Raw genomic sequence first — 21,085 nt, forward strand, 5'->3', positions numbered from 1 at the left:
CCACTCCCAATCAGTCAAGCCAGATGGCCACCCTTCCTAAACCTGGTTCTGCTGGTTTTTCCTTCCTGGGAAAAAGGAGTTTTTCCTTTCCACTGTGACTTTGTTCATGCTCAGGATGGGGGACTGAAATGAAAAGATTTGCTGCAGTCCTTATTTTTAGCTTCTTTAACTCTGCCATTTTTATGAATTCGCTTTTATGAACTACGTTATCATAAATTGAGCTAATGTGGATCATATAATTCTTTATTTAAAATTAATTATAACAATGGTTTTTTCGAACTGGACTGTGTCTGTAAAAGGGCCTTGAGATGACTTTGTTGTTAATAGGTGCCATACAAATGAAGTTGAATTGAACTGAATTGAACTGAATTGAACTGAATTGAACTGAATTGAACTAAATTCTAAAGGTCCTTATATACCAAGCCAACAACTGGTGGTTGGGAATGTCCACTGCAAAGGTTAAGATCAGTCGGTGAGTGATGCACCATGTGCATTGCTAAGTCCTGTCAACATTTATTTTGAACTAATTCAGTGTGTTGTATCGGCATTGGATCGGTCAGCAAGAGCACTCACTCTGATAGGCTGTTCAGCATATCTGGAAATAAAAAAGTTTTTATTTCTTTATTTTCAGCTGACTTTTTAACTATTTCAGTAATTTATTCCCTATATTAACCACAGCAGGAACCCATTTTAGAAGAAATAGAAGAAAAAAAGAAACACAAATAAAATAATTAATAATAAAAACAAGCAATAAATTTTCAACAACTAGCGATAGCCACATCAGGGGATAAAAGAGACCAAAAACAGAGCAAAAAACTGGGCAGGCGTATTGAACAAAACGTTGCAAACCCCTTGATTAGGTTATCATTGAAAGCCAGACAGAAGGAAACACAGAGGAAGAGTGTGTGCAGTATATGTGCATGCCTGCGTGTTTGTGAGTGTTTGTGATTTATTCTCCTAAGGCAAAGACATTACTAATGGACTCCAAGTGGCTGTGGGAGGTAAACAAACAAACAGTTTCAGTGGCTACTATCTTACACCAAACTCTGACAACTGTGGCTGCAGATGAAAGTACTCTCACAGATATCAAATCAATACCCCTAAACATAATATAACAATCTATAAGCACATGAACAAATGCAGTGGAGAGAAGTGACAGCAGGAGTGCAAGTGAGAAGATAGAAAGATAAAAGAAACAAGGAAAGAAAGAGAGGGTGTGTAAAACAGATGCTAATAGAAAACAGTATTACAGACGTTGAAAAAAAACAGTCAAAAGAGAACAGGAAAATTAGAAAGTGATAAAGCTTGAAAAGACTTGAGAGAATCTGAGTTGATGACAAAAATGAAGCATAATAAATTAATAATAATAAAAAAGGTTAAAATTATGATTAAGTTAAACGAAATGAATGAATAAAACACAGATTGGAGTTTTCTTCTTTTTTTAAGGAATGCTAGGTTGATATTGCAGAACCACATGGACCTGCCCATTGTTCCAGTTTATAGCAACACATTAGGGTGACAGCAGAACAGCAAGGGAAGCCTTCAGTTTCAGGCTTCAGTTTCATGTTCAATTTTCAACAAACACTGACACAAAAGCAAAAATTCCCCAAGCTTCCAGCTTAAAGAGAAGCTATATGTAAGCAACACAAAAAGAGAAGAATGGAATAGAAAGTCAAACCAATATCCGTAACAGAATATGTGTATATTTAACTGGCTGCTGAGTTTGTTTTTTTTTTTTTTGTTGTTTTTTTTTTTGAGTAGGGGTAAGGGAGTAGGGGGTGCATATGTTCATAATTAATACATCTTTTTCCTTGGCAGTGGCTTTCAGCAGCCATGTGACTGTTGGGTGTCAAAAATATAACACATAACTATTTTCTATGAGCCTAAGGGACCTAATTTCATGCTGGCACATATGAAATGGTGCTTTGCTTTTGCCAGTAAAGTATCATTTTTGATGGGCTTAAGCACTTTTTTCTCCAACTTTTGCCTGTTTGGTGATATGATGGATTGCTATGACATTCATAAATTACAGGAAAAGTCAACAAATGAAGCGAAAACTGACTCTGTTGTCAGTTATGGTACATGGATGAACTGCATCTTAACAACTCTTTAAGCAGACCACTGAAAATAGAGAGATGTTTTTTTTCAATGGGTACAAAGAGGGAGCAAATGCTTTTACAAAAACTGAACATTTTTACTGCCATGCAATCAGAATTCATTGCTGAACAATTAATGTGTTTAGTCCAGAAAAGGTATTTAATCACCTAATAATACTGTACTTTCACTGCAACTTTTTCAGTGAAAAAAAATAAAAAAAGAAAGTAATAAAACCTCTTTAGGACACAAGGTTAGGTGCATGTGAACAGAAATGAACTAAACATTAAACATGATTTGCCCTTGGCAGCACAGAGGGGCTGTTGTAGTCCTGCCTTGTGACTCTGCTTTGACAAGGGCATCAGTTTACTCCTGGGGGGAGCTTTTGTGCCATCTCCAATGTGCTCATTTCCAAACAGTGATTTATGTCATGGGAGAGAGTCTATTAGTTTATGAAGTAGTTAATTGGCTGTATTGTAGCTGATGCCTGCATTTACAGAACTTTGATAATTTATTCCTGCAAGTACAGTTACAAGGACACCTAACCACAAGACAACTGATAATCAAACACATTGGATTTATTTCCATTTTATTTTAATACATACAGGGCCCTAAAACTTTAACAATATCTTTATGGATGGATTTACTTTTTCGGTGGACAAGGGGGTAAATATTAGTCTCCTATTATAGTTGATAGCTTTATTATTTCTCAAATATGTCAGGGACCAACAACGTCTACAGAAATAGGACAGTAACAAATTTGATTAATAACTTTATCAAACCATAATAGAGCATAGAGAAAAGAAAAAAAGCTTTAAGGCAAATTAGTTTTATCTGAACTAAGAATTGAAAAATAAGAATTAAAGCTCCTACATGTAGAATATACTGACATCATATCCCTGCAATGAAGGCCTGTTCTTTAGCCTGTTATGTTTGCCTTTCTGGGCTACAGTAACATAACAGCCTTTAATGTCTCAAAGCTAAATTTTAAGACAGGTTCTGTGTTGATTTGATCCTGCACAAGTGGCTTGGTATTTTATTTACTTTTAATTGTGTGCTGCTTGCTTTTTTTTTTGTTTAACTGTTTTTAGTTTGCTGTGCATTTTTTCTTTTAATTTGTTGCATGAGAACTTCCAACCCCCTTGTTGCGGTGTCATCCACCACAGGACTTGTAACTTGTAACTCAATGCACACCTGCTCCTGATAGGCGAGACTGGTATAAAAAGGCCCGAGGCCACTGAGCAGGGAGAGCTGGAGTGGCAAACAGCAGATGGGGAAGGCACACACACACTGGGGACCATGGGCACACTGGGACCACGAGTGTTATAAGGCGACCGACACACAAAGGCAGGTCAAAGACCCTGCCTGTGAGTGTGGAACTACGCTAAGACCTGGTACTACAAATTGGGAGCGTGTACTGCCATCCATGTTTTTTTGTGCAAATGTCCCAGTATGCTGAGGAGGACCTGCCGACCTGGATCAACCACCCCTGCCCATGATGGTGCCATTTTAGCTATTTTTTTTAGCCCACCTATGTATTTATTTATACTGTTAGATGGAGCGTTTTATTTATGTGGGCATTTCTTATTGTTTTTATCTTAATTTTTTATAATTCATTGTTGTTGTAAAACTGTTCTGTCCCTCCTTTGCAATACAAAGTGGGCTCTCACCCAGTCACTTTTTCACCTCAGCCACAATAGTTTATCTAGTTCAAATCAATCATAAATCAAACATACCCTCATAGCCCTCGCCATCACATTCAGTTCAGCCTGGTTGCTAATCTAGCCTTAGATATCTTCTGTAAAATGGACCTCATTTGGGGTCAAAGTGGCCTGCTGAGTGTCACTGACTGTCACATAAGGATCACAATTAGGTTAGATGTCAGGAAGTCTGTATGTTTTCCACTGTGGTTGCATCAGCTCTATGCATTTGTTTCAAACATGATTTGATTTCTGTGGGGCATGAAACAGTGTAACATGGAAAAACCAGAATGAATCAGCGTGAAATGAAAGCCAGCGCACATACACCGATCAGCCTTAAAGTTAAAACCACCTGCCTAATTTCACTCCACAAGACATCTGAAGGGGTTCTGTTAAATAAGCAACCATGATGTCAGAAGCTAATTCTATAAGTGTAATAAGTTGTAAGATGGGCCTTTTGTGGATTGTTCCAGCGGTCTGGAACAATGTTTATCCAGATAGCCAAAATAGCATCCACGTGCTTTTCTTCTTCCAACTATACTTTACTGTCCATATGGCATAAAAGAAAACGTGTTTCATCATAAAAAAGGCTGCTTTCTGACATTGGCCTTAAGTTCTGACGATCACATAATTATTCTAGTCAGCATTAGATAAGGTCAACATGGGTCCTTCAATCTGCCTGCAGCTACACAGCCTCACCTCTAGCATACTGTGATTCATTGTGTAAGCTGACACCTTCCTTTCAACGACAGCAATAGGTTGTCTGGCAATCTGTGCTACAATAGCTCTTTGGTGAGATTGGACTGCTTGATGGGCACTACCTATGCAGTGAATACCAGCAACGCAGATGCTGTGACCCACTTTGACTATTTTACTTTACTCTTGGCCATTTTTCATGCATTCAACACATCAGTTTCAACAAATGATTGTTTGCTTGTTGCCACCGTTAGACAGGTTTTACTGTATCACTGGATCCTAGAAGACACAGTTTAAGCTTTGAAAAGCTTTATTTAAGTGCTTTGAATGGACAGATAATGCTGGACAAGCATAATCATAATGGATATGTTGGGTGTGAATGAATAATTTCATATATGGTTAAGGTTTATTTCTCCGTTTACTGTCTGATCTCCTAATTCACCAAACTTCATTCTTTTTTTCTTTTTCTTTTTCAGTACAAAATGCATAAAAAATGTATAACGACAGTATCTCTGTATCTTGAAAGACACGACTTCTCCTCCTTAACAAAAAGAAAAGAAAAACTTTGTATTTACTGTAAGGGTCAACAAATATTAATACAACACTTAAAGTGTCATCCCACTGAACGTTGACAAACTACAATTCTCATGATGAAACAAAACTTGGGGAACTAGTTTCAGATACTTTGTTCTCTACCAATCAAAATGACAGTCACAATGAAACAGCTAAAATAAAACTATATTAGCAGAGAGTTCTTCAAAGCGGTCCTTTGTGACAGTAAGACAATAAAATGTAAATGAATTTGATTATTTAGACTGATTACAGGAGCTGAGCTGACTCTGCTAAATGTGGGAGTTCCCGTTCACTTAAACCTAAAAAAAAGCTCATTTTTTATCTTTATTTATTAACCACCACAACTTGAATAAGAGAAAAGTAAATCAAAAGTAAGATGGAAACTTGGGGGGTATATGACACAGAAAAGGGAACAAGATCTTAACAATTAAACACTAGAAATGTATTTATTATTTGAAGTACTCAAATCAAATTGCTGCTAAAGCAACTTTCAAAACTAAACTCCAAACTAAGGGGCTTTACATATTTCAAAAACATATTATGTGAAAAATGTAAAAACAAAAAAGGAAATATATAATTCAAGTACCAATTTTATGCTTTTAGCATTTCTTCCTTTCCTTCCTCATATTTTTTGACTGAACAGAATGACACATAAAGGGAAAATTCTATCATGGCCAATTGACCACGACAGCTTGATCCCTTTATAAAAAAATCTTCTATTTAAAAGCTAAGGGACAGGGCTGTGTGAGGAAGGCAGATCTAGGAGTAAGAATTAGGCTTAAGAAGTATTGCATAAGTGGGTGTGTGCCTGAATTAGTGGATAAAAACACATTATAGAATGCTTAAGATAGGTTAGAAGGCCTAAGATAGGTTAAAAGGTGCTTTATAACTGCAGGCCATTTGTCAAAGAGCATTGTGTCAATGTTAGAGGTGTGAAAAATTACAGCCCACACCAACAGAAGGTATTCACTCCTATAGAAGCCAATGCTTCTGAACTGCTTATCTCTAGACCAGTCTTTTCTCCTAGTACGGTTATCTAATTCTAAGGTTTTACGTACCAAAAAAAGGGTCTTAAACATGTTTTAAAATTCTATAAAAATAACCTCAGATGAAGAAGAACACAACATATTATATCATGTCTTATTTAGTTCACAAAAATGAAGTAAAAATGCAGCAGCAGTGCATTAAAAACTAAATACATCCATCTTTAGCACCAATAATGTGAAGTAAATATTTTCTGAATTCTAGGTTAAACTATTTGCGAAGTACATTAACATAGCAAATAAAATAAAGCAAATAGCAAGTGAAAATCCCTAACAATTACTAAGATTTCACAAGATTTGACTGACAATATTTGACATTACATTTGCAGATTTTCTATAAAATGTATTACAACTTTAAAGACGACAAAGAAGAATTTTTGTGACTGATCGTAGCAGATGTAGTCCTAGCACTGAAATATCTCCAAAAACTGCTTTTTTGCAAGTTAGACAGTGTGCAGGAGCTTGTTTGCAACTTTGGATAACAGTAATCCAAAGTGAGAGATGCTTGAGACTAATACTTCTTCAAAGTTTTCACTTCACACCTAGAATACTACTTTAGCTCGTAAAGTGGAGAATTTCTGTGCACATTTTTTAATCTGGGGAAGCTTGCTGACAAATTGTATTGTAGTTTCCAGTTGATTTAACGCCAACAGTGAACAAAAGAGTGAGTGACAGGAAGAGTGACACAGTCGTTGTGAGACTTGGGGGGAGATATGGAGAGAATAAACATGCCATTTTGATCGCCCCACGCTGTTATTTCTGATCTGAATGCTCAACAGTGACACATGTGTGACATCAGGGAAGTCCAACATGGCTGCCAGAGGAGCCCAGTGTGATGTAAAAATGAGGACACATCTTTCAGCATCAGTGCCCCACTTGTCTACAAACAGGAATAAACAAACACACTCACGCACACAGAGACAAAGACATACAGAGAGCGCTGTGCCCACAAGACTGAAAGCCCCACGCACATCTTCCAATTAAACAGACTGCTTTAATTAAGTCTACTGCAAGAAAAATTAAATATTTGACATTTTGAGGGAGATAATACAGGATTTTCTCATGATAAATGGCAAAGTTGTTCTAAAATCATTGTTTTGTTGTGAAAATGCATTGCAAAAGGTGGTCTGTTCCAGTGCCCAGAGATACATAGACATTTATTTTAAGTGCTGTGCCCCCCTCCAGCCATCACCCACACACACTTAACTGTGACCTAAGAATCTTTCAGTCAGCACCACACTAAGCTGGCATACATGTGCTCAAATAACATGTCACCTTGGATAACCACATCACGCTGGTAAAACACTGACATGGGCTCTGGCTGAGTGCTTGTTTATCTTTGTCTCAAGTCAAAACCAAGCATGCAACACTGAAACAGACGGCCCCCTCCAAGAGAAAAAAAAATCCCTTGGAGTTTTCAAAAGACGTGTTCATTTGGGTCACTGCAACAAGGATGACTAAATTACGATTGCTAAATGAGTGGCAGTTCCCCAAAATGAATACACACATCAATATAAGTAAGACAGGCCACATATTCCCATCGTTTGCTTAATTACATAGAGCTTGATGTTGCATGCTCTCATGCCATTATACCTTAGCCAAAATCTATCTCTGATTATCTTAGAAACACAAGGTCGACATTTCGTTAAATGTGGTAAATTCTTTTGTGCACATATCACTGGCTTTCAGAAAACAGCAGCAGCATTGATGGCCCTGCATGGCCACATGGGTTTCTCCGGTAATGAGTCCAACGCAAAGTTGTTGTGAAAAAGTGGGGGATTTTACATATTGCATCCTCAAACTGTCACTGACGTCAATAAGTAAACTACAATTGCCTTTGGTTTGTTGATTACCTTCAAACGTATGAAATTGATTCTTTTTTTTTTTTTTTTTTTTTTTCAAAATTGATTAACAGCTTCAGAAAATTAACTTCTTTATGTTTTAACTGAAAAAGTTAGTACGAACCTCTTTGGACTTCTCTATTTTATGGATGTAATTGAGGGAGGCTATAGGGACAGATAGACAGTAGCAAGTGTTAAAGTTAGCAATCAGAATCAGAAATTTATTTAATGTGATAACCAGCACACAAGGCACCAATTTAATAAATCTAAACGGGCATTAAAAATATATATATATCATCACAAAAGACCAACGCCGATTCAGCAGAGATAAAAATGAATCCTTAAGATGGAAACTAAGACAAAGTTAAAAATGTAATACTATGCTGCTAATGCTTTAAAGAGGAAGATACAGCTCGGCATAGAGGTTGAGGAAGCTTTGAATTGAAGTTGGGCTTTCACATACACACACACACAAATCACAATAATCAATATTTTATTTGTGCATCAGGTCATTTCCAAAATGACAGGATTTGTGAAAAAGTGAAAAACAAAAAAGGTGATTTTCTAGCCTTAACCTACTCATTTTATTTATCAGTATTTCCCTGAATTTTTACAGATTTTACTTTGCTTTAAGATTAATTTTGTTCTTAGAACATAGTGGACTTTGATCGATTTTTAACTAATTCTGTCTTAAACCTTATTAAGAATTATTTTGAATATTTTTCCAATTGAACTGGAATTGAAAACTAAACTAAACTAATTAAAATATAAAACAATAAAAAAAAAACTAATTTCAAGAATTACTGTTATTTTCTTTTTATCTTTTACAGGTTTCATGAAAGTATCAGGGAAATAATACTGACTACATGTGCTAACACATTAGCTTTGGTAATGGCACTGGGGTAGGAGGGGGGGATGGGGGGGGGGGGTCTGTAGTGAAAACTACCCGCCTCGGATTCCAGTCTTTTTCCACTGGCCCCTACCGGCATTCTGCCAGGCTGTTAGGACATGAGGAGCGCATAAAAGATAGGTCATCATCCCAGAGGAGGGGTCAGCCTAGCTGCTTTCCTCAGTTATTATCTTATGCACTGATTAGCAAGCTTTGTTTACTGGTAGGAGTCTTGAGCGAGGTTTGAAGTTTGCAGCAATTTAATTATGTACAGTATGAAGCAAAAGAGCATGGAAAATTGAGGTGGGCAGTAAAGATAAATGTCATCCAGTCATCCACAGTGCTCTCTCTCCCTCTCTCTCTCTCTATGTATACTTCTGTGTAAGTGTGTGTCTCTGGATGATTCTGTTTGGTTTATTCAAGCATTTGTGTGCCTGTTTTTGAGTCATCCACTGAATTATAGGTTTAACTGTACTATTAAATCAAATGTCCCCTTACTGAATGTCTAAAGATTAGCCAAAAATTTTGCAATCCTATTCAGAGTACTGTTTTTAGTTTCAGTCAAGCCTTTGCAAAGATATAAGGGAGTTAAAATGTTTCAAAAGGTGGAAAATAAAACATAGAAATTTAGATATTTTTAACTTTTCATAGGTGGTAATGCATATTGCATTAACAATGAAGATACTTCTCTAAGGCTGTAGGCTTAATTAATTTTTAATGCTCAATGCCACAAATATCGTCAAATGGAGCAAAACAGAATGGACTATGAAGTATCATTAAGTAAAAAATCTGATTTTCCATCCTATTTGAGAATCTGATCTCATGACTGTTTCAGCAACACATCTTCGTCATACTTCTTAGTACTCTGTAATTCACTGCCATGGCTACGTGCTTCTAGTCATGCTGAAAATACTTGGAACAATCAAATGTGTACATGCTCCCTTTCTTTTTTCTTTCTTTTTTTTATCATTTAGCCACAAATGCACAGGCATGCACAATCACACGCCTATACTCACACACTCAAACAACACAAGCACGACATTCAAGCCATGTGATCTTGCTAGGCATTATGCCAATGGCCAAACATGTCACTTACCAGAAATCTCTGAGACAGAATGAGAGAGCATGGTGCACGCACACACACATACACACAGAAATTGTGCACATTTGTCAGTTTGTGAGAGGTCCTTGTGACGTGTAAGTACAGTACATACACAGGGAACATGAGACTTAGCTGCTAGTTATCTGCTACAGACTGTGGTGTGGGGGGAGTCAATTCTGAGAAAAAAAAAAACACGTGATCTCTAAGATCTGATGTGGAATTGTTCTAGGAACATGCCATGTTTACTGTTCATTGTCTAAATTCTTGGAAGGCTTCCTGAAAAGCGCATAGCAGGCCAAAGCAGCCCCAATGTTTCAAGGCTCCTAATGACTTTTGCTGATCCTCTCTTTCACTCATTTGCCTCCTCATTACTTTCCCCCTTTATGTATGTCAGCATGAACACTATGTGTTTGTGCCAAAAGAATGACAACATGTAAAACAGCTATGTATTGTGGAAACTTGGATTTACTGCAGCATTATTATCCCTGTGTGCATTTCAAATTACTGATGAAATACATTTATATGGTGCACAAAAAGGCATTCATGCACATGAACACTGTTCCTACACAGAAGACAGCTAAAATGTCGCACTTTCCCTTGATACATTCAATGGTTTGTTACAAGTGTTCTGTGAAAAAGATAAGTGTGAAAACATTTGCATGTTGGCCAAAGACAACCAAGCACCCAATTCTGGGAAAGGGCTGATTATATTCTGCAAGCAAGTTTAAGATGTAGCTTTTAGACGGAAAGTTTACCAATATATAGTCAAACAGAAACTACTGTAAGCTGTAGCAAAAGCTGGAGTGGTGGGAGTGGGTTTAAGAGTAGGTGACTGCGAACCATCCATCTAACTGATGAGTAATTTAAAAAATAAATCTATTTAAAAAGACAGCCAATCTGATTAATATTCCAGTTTCATTTACTGGAGCATTTGTGATGAAGTGCTGTTACGAGCCTGAGTTTGAACTTTTCCTAAAACATCTAACAGTTATTTCTGTGCTGAAACCAAATCAGGATATTGTGTTGCCTAAACCTAACAAAGTAGCTATAATGCCTAAACCTAATCAGTGAATGAGAACTTAATGTAACCACAGAATTGATGAAAGCAAAGGCCTGAAAAAATATGATATTCCAAGGTAGTTTTGCACTTCAACCCCTGTTTTTGACAAGTAATTATTCCATAATGATATACCATTTGCTTTAATGTGCCTACTCTTGCTGCAGCCAGTGCACCAGAGTCCAGCATCAAAGGACACCTTGTGGCTATCTCGGAAATGCTGGCAGCACTGATAAAGCAACAGTATTCAGTTTTTGAAAAGCTAGAAATAAGACCTGGGAGGTGTGGTCTACCAACAAAAAATTTAACAAAAGAAGCAAATTTGTCATTTCTTTTCCCCTCAATATTTATAGTTCACTTAGTGTGCAAGTTTAGGTTTCATTCAACTTTTTTAACATGAAAGTTATTCTGTCATGGTTGTCATTTCTGCCATGTCTCTCTTAATTTGTTCAGCAATGAGGCTCATTCAGCCCACGTGGATTTTCCTAATGGTTCTGTCTTACCATTGTGCAGCACTACTTAAGCTCTTTCCAGTCTTTGCCTCTCTGCTAGATTAACAACAGCCTTGTGCCAGTAGAAGTCCAGCAGAATTTACATGTTTGTTCCAAGTTGCTGACCAAGTATACATTCATGGATTACTCTCCTCGCGTTGCCCAATGGGCCACTCTTGCCTTTCTGGGTATCTGGACATCGACCCATGCTCTGTTTCTGGACCACCAATCCTCCTGCCTGTGTTAGACCATCACCTGTTTTTGACCTTGCTTCTGGACAGGGCTGGGCAAAATGAACTAAATCTCATATCTTGATATGTTTTACCTGAATCACGATATATATCTCGATATATTTATTCTACATTTTATTCTATTCTACAGTCATTTAGCAGATGCTTTTATCCAAAGCGGCTTACATTTGAGAGTAAGAACAACACAAGCAAGAATTCAAACAAGATGGGACGTCTTTATTTATTTATTTTTGTCAAGTAACCAAAGAGACAGCTCTAATTTACAGCCTTCAGTGCTAAATATACTTTTATTAAGGATCAGCAGCACATGTGCATTAAAACAGCTGACTGAAATTAAAGTACCTTTATATTAAATTAAATGCTCCTAAAACAAAATAAATTAAAAATACTTTTCAATGACCATAACAAAAATACAGCTGTGCAAAATGCAAAAGAAAAGATGCTTTTAACTCAAAACAAGCTATCTCGATACAAACGATATTTCCTCCTTCTATATTGCATCTGATAAAGTCTTGATATATTTGAAAATCTCGATATATTGCCCAGCCCTACTTCTGGATTTTGGACTGGTGGCTTAACAGTGGACTTTTCTTTCAGCTTGTTCACTTCCTCCCCACATGATCAGGCTGTCAACTACCATCCACACTAACCTTAGATTAAATCTATTCCTCTTAAATGCTTACTCCTGTGTGTGGCTGAATTTCCAGGTCCTGTGGTACCTGTTACATATACTTGTTAACTAGTGAAGCTATTCCCCATAACTAATCAGAACCAATTAGAACAAAAAAAGGCCTGAACTGTTCCCATACCATTTTATATTAAATTTATTTTCAAGTTAAAGCAGCTTTTAAAAATGTGTCTGTGTTCAATTTTTGGCCATGACAATGAAAACCCTCCAGATTTTGGTTATATAATAAATATATAGTTTGATATTTATAATATTTGCAGATGCAGAGCAGTTTTAAGGCACCATTAATGCAACTTTTATACCTTTTTTAGAGTGAGTCAATATATTGATCAGTATCAGTTTTTACAGTATTTGGTTGGGACTATTTATTTCATGAAAGAGGAATGTAAAATATCATATTCAGTCACTGGTAAGGGTATCTAGATAAAACAAAAAACAGACTGTTTCCCCCAAACCACCTTTTGAAATGAAAATTCTGCCATTAAACATCAGTGACATTAATGATTTCCCGATGTATCCTGTCAGTACTTCTCACTTAACTATCAGGAGAACATTTCCACACAATTAAACTTAACTGGAATTCCAGTTTCACAAACAACAACCATCATGCTTAAATAAACCTGATGAAACAGGTTTTTCCTCTCAGAGGTTTACCTTGAACAGGCTTGGCAATACCTAGAAAGCATCGGGCTGTTCTTTGAGGATCTCAAGCACAAATGGTCTTCTGTATCGCATACCATCAGCAATGACTCATCACTGTCTAAGGAAAGAAAAATTATAGATACACAAACACACGCCCTACACAAGCAGTCACAGATATACAAAGAAAAGTGTGCCAAGCATGAAAAAAGCATGGGAAAAAAACAAAACTTGTTTTTAGTGCTTATTTTTCTCCTTTATCTGGTGCAGAAAACACACCAAGTTTGACATAAAACAGCAAAAAAATCCAGTGATCAAACAGTGAAAATAAATTCAAGAGCGATACCGCTCAGTATCTTTTCACTGCCATTAAGTAGCACAAAATGATAAAGGCGCTGGAATGGAGGGTTAGCTAACAATGTGCAAGACAGGGGAACAGATGAGGCAGCAACAAAAAATATTATTTTAAATAATTGTATATTTTTTTTTATGCTGGCTTAAGGAACTATTGCCTTTAAATCAATAATCAATTGCATTTTTCTCCAATGCCTCTTATCTATTTAGGACAGTTACATAAAACAAAAGGTGAACAAAAACTTTATTTCTATTGACTGTAGCCCTGGTACTTATGTCTTTTCAATTACTCCTCAAACCCTAGTTGGACAAAACAACCAAATCAATCTAGTTAGGTTCATCTGCAGCCTTGTGTCTCTTTTCTAGAAATCACAACCTGGTTTTCTTTTTTAATAAAGTACATACTCATGTCAAATATCTCACAGTCTTTGAACTGTTTCCCTCTTTCAAGCTATTCACTCAATGTGTACATCAGTAAAAGAATCTGTGCAGTGCTTCTCTCTCCTTGACGCTCCCACTCTTCCACGCAGCCCCGGGCCCCCTCGTGGAATGCTGTACAGTTTAGAGGCCTATGGAGGAAGGGCATCCCAGGACACATGCTAACACACTCACTGACACACTCAAACACTCACGCACACACATACACAGACAAATACAGCTGTTGAGAGCCATCACACCACTTTGGCAGCCATCCAGTTCAAAGACGAGTGGTGTTGGAAGGCCTCTGTTCAGAGGAAAATAGGGGGAAAAAAAATCCCATATTTTCCATGTATGTTGTATTTAAGGCTGAAGATAGAAACTTGGCAGCACACGCGAAGATAGCCCTGAAATGGCTTCATCGTACTGGAGGGTGGGTGTCATAAACCACCTTGATGAAAGCTTTCTTTGTTTTGTCTTAGGACAGGCAGGTATACCTATGGATACATTCTGATTTTAAATAGCTGCTTACAACACATTTTAATTTCTGCTGTGATATATATATCCATCCATCCATTATCTATACCGCCTCGTCCAATGAAGGGTCGCGGGGCAGCTGGAGCAGCTGGAGCTTAACCCAGCATTTTGCATATATATATATATATATATATATATAGTGTTTTATATGTACAAATCAGAAGCCGATGTGATGCTAAACGTCAGTGAAGACTGCTTCAAAATGCAGTTTAAACATCCCACCTGTGCAACACCTGTTGGGGACCAAGATGCTAGAAATACTAACACTAATACAAAAACAAAATATTGACTATAAAAAATTCAGCTGCTTTTTTTTTTTCACTCATCTTGACAAACACACAATGGAACATAAGAATGAAAGTCACAAAGAGTGAGAGAAAAAGATTGAGCTGTGGGGAAGAACAGTGACAGGAAATGAAGAAAAATGCCACAAACTACTTGCCGACTAGCCACAGATTGCACTCATGTACAGAAAGGATAAGGGGGGCAGTACAGTGTATGTACAGCCTGATTCCTCATGCGGGGTTCGGCTAAGGTTAACACAGCAACAACTGACAGGAAAGTGTATACAAGAGGTTTTTCTTTTAACTTTCTAAATTGAACATTGCATCATTTTAACTTCACTAAAGCTGTTCAACATGCATCTACTTTGTTCCACAATTCCACTTTACAACCATTACTTCTCATTAAAAAGCACATAAGTTACAGATAGTATCTTTTTTTATTTGAAGTATTGCTAACGATAAAAAAAAAAAAAAAAGCAAGAAGCATGTTGAATGAGCATTTGATGGATCATCCTGTAACTCGTGGAATGATTAACCTTCCAGCCACCGCACTGTGTGCAAACACGCAACTTATAGCATCTCAATAGATGCATTTGGGTGGAGATTTATGTTTTGACTCCATCATGACGCAAGGCACAATATATCATACCACTTTCACCACTCATACAGTAGAAACTAATGACAACACATTTTCCTGTGGTTAAAGCACTGCCCAACTTCATCACCGGGCAGCAATTCTTCCAGTTTGACTAAATTCTTGTGGCGCGTGGTGCCACACTAAAGCGAGAATTAAATCTCCTTCTCCTCATAAAAGCCTCGCATCTCGTGACATTATTAAGTAAAGTTTAAGTCTCTAACTTAGTTTAGGATGCAGTTTTTATAAAAAAAAATGGCTGTTAAGCTGTAATATATGCAGGTCGTGGGAGTGTGGAGCTGCTAAAATGTGCTCGCAAAGTCAGAGAAGACAGGAGAAAATGCATGGTAAGACCTATGCGTCATACAAACCAGGCTCAGTAAATATCACGCCAAGAGAGAAAGGAATGTATTTACCCGATATGCCGCTATTCCATAGAATGCGGCTTTCAGCTGGCGCAGATGTGGCAGGCTCTCTCTTCGGATAACCTATAAACTTTCTGGGGTGTTTCCTTTCTCTCCTCTTTTTCAATATAGCAGGCCCTGGTTTCCTCTTGTCCGCTGGCTCACTCTATCACTTTAGTCCTGTCTTGGCCGCTCGTCCCCCATCTCGCTATCCCACTCTCTCTTTCTCTGACCGCTTCTGTCCCTGTGCAGGAAGTAAAAGGCGGCTCACGCGAACAGTATACGCACTGCGAGCAGCCTGACATCATGCACCATTCCGTATAGAGTTCTTTTTAAAGACACAGGCATTTTGGAGCTGTCAGGGTTCTGTAGGTACAGTCCTGTTGTAGTCTACGCGGCAAACGGACTGTCAGCAGCAGTCGGTCATATTATGCGCCTTTACGGACACATGAACTCGGTGCACTCTGCAAGCTTAAAGGTGCACGGTACACTTTTATGTTGTAGATTAGTTTAACAAAACACTGCTGGGCGTGTTAGTGTGATACAACAGTAATTGCTGTTTTATTTGAACATAGTGGAATGCATTTGGAGCTTTAAGTAGGACGGGGGGGGGGGGGGGGGGGGGGGGGGGGGGGGGGGTTGCGATCCTGAATAACATTTACATGTGTGGGTATCTCACGTGTCCTTCTCTGATTACAGCCCAGACTACATGATGCGCATGTGTGTTATTCTTCTAAATTAAAAGCGCCAACTGCTGGCGGTGTGACCTCAAGTCAACTTTTCTTTATCTATCTATCTATCTATCTATCTATCTATCTATCTATCTATCTATCTATCTATCTATCTATCTATCTATCTATCTATCTATCTATCTATCTATCCATTTAGCTGTTTCATATCTACAATACTTGACGCATGGAGACGTGGGCATACAATCATTATCTGGCACTTTTCTTGGCCTGTTCAGAAAAGGATAAACACCCTGTCTTATTAACATGTGAGAGTACTCTACATATTTAGTTGACCTAAAAAAAACAGGTTGTATTTCCACATTTTCATATCTTCAGCTGGTTAGCATCAGGGAGTCAGAGTCTGTGTGGTAGGTCCTTAAACCTCATGTCTAAACCTAACTAACTAACCATCTAATTAAGACAACTGTAGCCACTGACAAAGGTTTAAAAATTTTGTTTTTTTTAAGTACATTGCTGTTTATAATGTGTCTAAAAGGTAGTGAGATGTAAAACAGATGGTTTCTTTTTACAAATAATTTAAATGATTGATAATATTTTTAAAAATCTGATATATATTTAGTAGCACCAATATTACCAGCTGGGACGTGATGTGTCAGCTCTGTGTTTCTGTTTGCCAATACAGAATGCATCCACAGCATTGTAGATAAAACAGATGCATAGACTATGTGTCATTCTGTTAACATATATGACTGGCACAGAGCCCATTTATGATGGTCTATACGTGCTACTTCGGGCAGGACCCAAGCACATAGTGAAAGAAGTAGGTTAGAAGTTTAGCCAGCGTAATTCAGTGAAGGTGTCAGCTGGTAAACAAGTCAAGAATAAATATTTAACCATATACGGGATGAAGATTACGTTTGTCTGACAATGAATATATTCCTGTCTAAACATCTGTAATTGTTAGAATAAAAGTGCTCAAGTAAGGGCTTCAATCTCTTAATCTCTTCTGAGTAAAGCATAATTGTCCTTTCCTTTACTTGTATGTTCTTACCTGCGCAGACCATATGTCTTGTTTATTTATTCATTTATCCATTTCATCTCATCTGACACTGCTGATTATCTTTTACTTCACAATAAGCAAGGATTATCTTTATTTTTGTTAACATACATCCAAATTTTAAAAGTCAAATAACAAGAAAGTCTTTGTTGTTTTTTTATGTTTGTTCATTTAGATTAGGTTCAGTTTACTGGTTTGTTTACTTGGTGATTTCTAGCATCACTTTTAGACATGATGAGAAAGTTCCTTTAATTGTGGGATTTTGCTTCATTAACCTACACTGTACAGGGTTTCTCTTCCTTCAATTTAAATTCAATTAATAAAGACTTTATTGGTACCTGAGGGGCAATTTATAGGCATGCAGAGTACCATAATAAAAATGTAAAAGAACTAACATAATCATCATACAGTGACAAAAGTAATGGAAATGGTGGAAAGGGCTTCATTCAGTTACTGCACATTTATTGTGAAAATGATCTGGCATAGGAGAGCTTAAGAAAACTGTAAAACATTCAGCCTAAGAGGAAAGTTGTGCAAGGCAGAGTAAGCTGAACAAAAAAATTATGCAATAAAGAAACATAAGAAAATTAAATAAATAATGATTATGATTCTGTTCGTGACATTGGTAATATGTAAGTGCACATCATTAGTGTAATTACATAAAACTCTAATTTGTTTTTTTTTTTTCCTCTGGTGTGCTCAGTAAAAGTTGAGAACAGCTGATGTTAGTTCCAACAGTTGATAGTCTTGCAACAGCTTAACTGATTAATTTTAGCAAATGATATGGCTACACGTGGGGTGAAAAGTTGAAGATCTGAACTTAAGGTAAGCTAGTGCAAATGTTGATTAATGAAACTGGCAAGTCATTCAGACTAAGCAAAATAACTTCAGCTTTTCAAGCAGAAAAGAAGAAATGAAAATATGCAATGAAGCTTGTCAAGCGTACCTAAAGCACTATATTGACATCACAAGACAGTTCATATTCTCTCTGGTCTAAGTGGGCAGTCAGATCAGCCCAGGCTGAGAATATGAGGCATATGATGTGTTTATCCTCAGAACAAAAGCTTATTGTTGCCCCGATTATCCATTTACAGCCTGAGGCTATACAGGTCCCAAGCATGTCTTGGTCAGCCCACCAGCTACAGTGTCAAAAGTTCACAATTGAAGTTTGCATTTTGGTAGTTCCCAGCTTCTTTTGCTTAATTTATTGTACTTTTCAAGATAAACTTGGAAATTTTACCCTAAAACTTGCATATCTCAACAATTATAATAGTTCAGATCCTCACAGTTTAGTGTTAAAACAGGCCCTCATTTGCTCCTGTAAGCGTAATTCATGCCTAACGAAAATGAGGCTATATAAGGTGATTGGGACACAGCCATGTCCATTGTTATACTTGGCAGAAACAGTGGGGTCTAGTTGTGGCTGGTGTTTGTGTGCAGGAGGAAGCTAAACAGAGAAGTCTGTCAGAGCAACTCTGAAACCATGTGAAGAGCGACTGATGGAACACTTGACCCAGAGCAGTTCTCAAGTTGAACTGTCACACACTCTTATGACACAGCTCGAGGCATGCCATCTTGGGTGGTTTGTACAGTAAACACATTCACTTGGCCATGCATTTTAAAGCAGTGAGTGTTTTCTTTAATCACTTTACAAAAATTGTCAATGTGTGTCACTTGGGCTATACAAATCCCTTTCCCCTACTTTGCCCCACTATCCAAACAAAAGCACCTTATATACATTTGTTGTTAGCTTGTTTTGGTCATTTCATAACTCACTGCATAAATCACTTAATTTCTGATGTAAATATATATATTTACATGATCATGCGTTCACACAATGTAATCAGAACAATGTTGGGATCATTTTAGAGCTCCAGCTCATATTGTGTGGGCACAAATGATTTGCCTTGCATCAGAGTTGTGATGCACATCAGTAATATCAGTTTTCCATGCACCATTGACATTCAGATTTCCCATTACAGTAAACAAAATCCTAGTTTCTTGACAGCTTGACAAGACACCACTTAAAATCTGTAGAAATGGTTCACAAATAGCATGAAATACAATATAAATATAACAGATTTTGTTTCAATTGGTCCCTTTATGATTCAAGTTTTGTCACATCCAAAGTACATTACTTTTTATACTAGTTTTTGAAAATGTATTACTATTTTTGAAGGATTGTGAACTTGTATTTTTATACCACACATCATGTTATATGGATCACATTGATGAGAGGCAGATTCTGACCTGATTTTATCTTCTTGGAAGTAAACCATTAACATCTAATAAACTGATTTAAAAAAAGGTGTTTGTCGCAAAAGCTGAGCGACAGAAAAGTGCAACAGGACATGCTACAGGTGCGTGTGATTCCGTAGCATCACACAGCACTGAAGTAATGATAATCTATATTCAACATATTCCTCACACTATAGCTACATGTCCACAAACACCATAAAGCACCAGCCAAGCCCACCCACAAGAAACATGGTGATCTGCATGCTGTAAATGATCAAGTCATTGAGCACACCAAAGTCCAGGCGCCGGTGTCCCAACAGAAGCAAAATGACAGACAGCTTGTACTGCAGCCTCAGGAGTACACGCACACTGATGTACTGCAGGAAGAAGAGGGCAGAGAGCGACACCCAAAGCAGCGAAGTCAGTAGACTGCAGCCGAAGTAGAGGAGGAAGCGGAGGAAGCTGTACATGCAGCGTGAGCGCAAGTAGAGGTCAAAGTTGTTGTACTTGGTGCGCACAAGTTTGGATGTGTGCATCGACCCGCAGGCCGAGTGCATGCAGGTGGTGTGGGGGCCATGGAAGCTGCGCACCCGTCGTGGGATGGGAATCACAGGCATGGATGGGCTACTGGAGCCCAGTATGGTGCACAGGTGTGACAGGTGAGATCCACTGTGAGAGCTGTTGATAGGCAGGAAGTTAGCCTCATCTGGTTGTAGTTCTCAATGTCCAGGAGTAAAAGGTGGATGCTGCCGGTGTGATTTCCAGTTTTCTCCTTAAAAATTCAACAGGAACCTGTAAGATAAATAAATAGTTCGTGTAAGGATCTTTATACATTAATGCACAAGCAAACTCTGCAAATTTTACAAATAGGTATGTGGACATCACACTTTTAAATAAAGGCGGGTACATATGTACAAACCAGCTGTTACTTTTGAATGATTAAACTGCTGCTAGCATGCACTGTCTCCAACCTAACCGCCCTTTCATTCTTATTCTTTTGTAGACATAATTGCTAAAATCTTACATGCAACAATACGACGTGTTCATCCACAGCAGGAAGAGGCTCTCAGGCGTGTGGAGGATTTTTATCACATTATAAACCGGTTTAGACAAATATTTTCAACCATATGAGACTTTTTTTAGTATGTGTTTTTAATGGTATAGCTTTAGCCAGCAGAGATGATGCTGCGACAGCGAGCCGGTGCTTGTACGTCCTGTCGCAAAATATACGAGTCATCATGAAGTGACGTCAGCCGTAGTTAAAGGGAAAGTTCGGAAAAAATCCTTCAGTAAAAATATTTAGGACTTTGATGTGGGGATTACCATCAAGAAGTATGGAGGATAAAAATATCATAGTGTAAGTACAGCTCAGAGGTACTTTTCTATGAACATTTTTATTTTATG

General features: G+C 37.7%; 2 protein-coding genes across 2 annotated transcripts in view; both read right to left on the reverse strand.

The window, feature by feature from the left end:
* Positions 1-16,092, reverse strand: part of LOC121629995 (nucleus accumbens-associated protein 2) — a 31,586-nt gene extending 15,494 nt beyond the window's left edge. Inside the window, exon 1 of the mRNA XM_041969998.1 lies at positions 15,707-16,092. The gene's annotated coding sequence lies outside the window, so the exon portion shown is untranslated. The remainder of the gene's footprint in view (positions 1-15,706) is intronic.
* Positions 16,093-17,903: 1,811 nt separating this feature from the next.
* On the reverse strand, positions 17,904-20,883 carry LOC121629548 (transmembrane protein 250). Its single transcript, XM_041969180.1, has 2 exons — positions 20,706-20,883; positions 17,904-20,473 (listed from the first exon to the last, which is right to left on the reverse strand). Exon 2 carries the CDS (start codon positions 20,296-20,298, stop codon positions 19,879-19,881), a length of 420 nt encoding a protein of 139 aa, XP_041825114.1. The 5' UTR covers positions 20,299-20,473; positions 20,706-20,883; the 3' UTR covers positions 17,904-19,878.
* Positions 20,884-21,085: the final 202 nt, after the last annotated feature.

The sequence above is a fragment of the Melanotaenia boesemani genome, chromosome 19 (assembly GCF_017639745.1).
Source record: "Melanotaenia boesemani isolate fMelBoe1 chromosome 19, fMelBoe1.pri, whole genome shotgun sequence".
Classification (NCBI taxonomy): Eukaryota; Metazoa; Chordata; class Actinopteri; order Atheriniformes; family Melanotaeniidae; genus Melanotaenia; species Melanotaenia boesemani.

What these genes read in the sequence shown, in the direction of transcription:
- LOC121629548 (XM_041969180.1), bottom strand. Translation starts at nt 20,298, where the DNA reads ATGCCTGTGATTCCCATCCCACGACGGGTGCGCAGCTTCCATGGCCCC.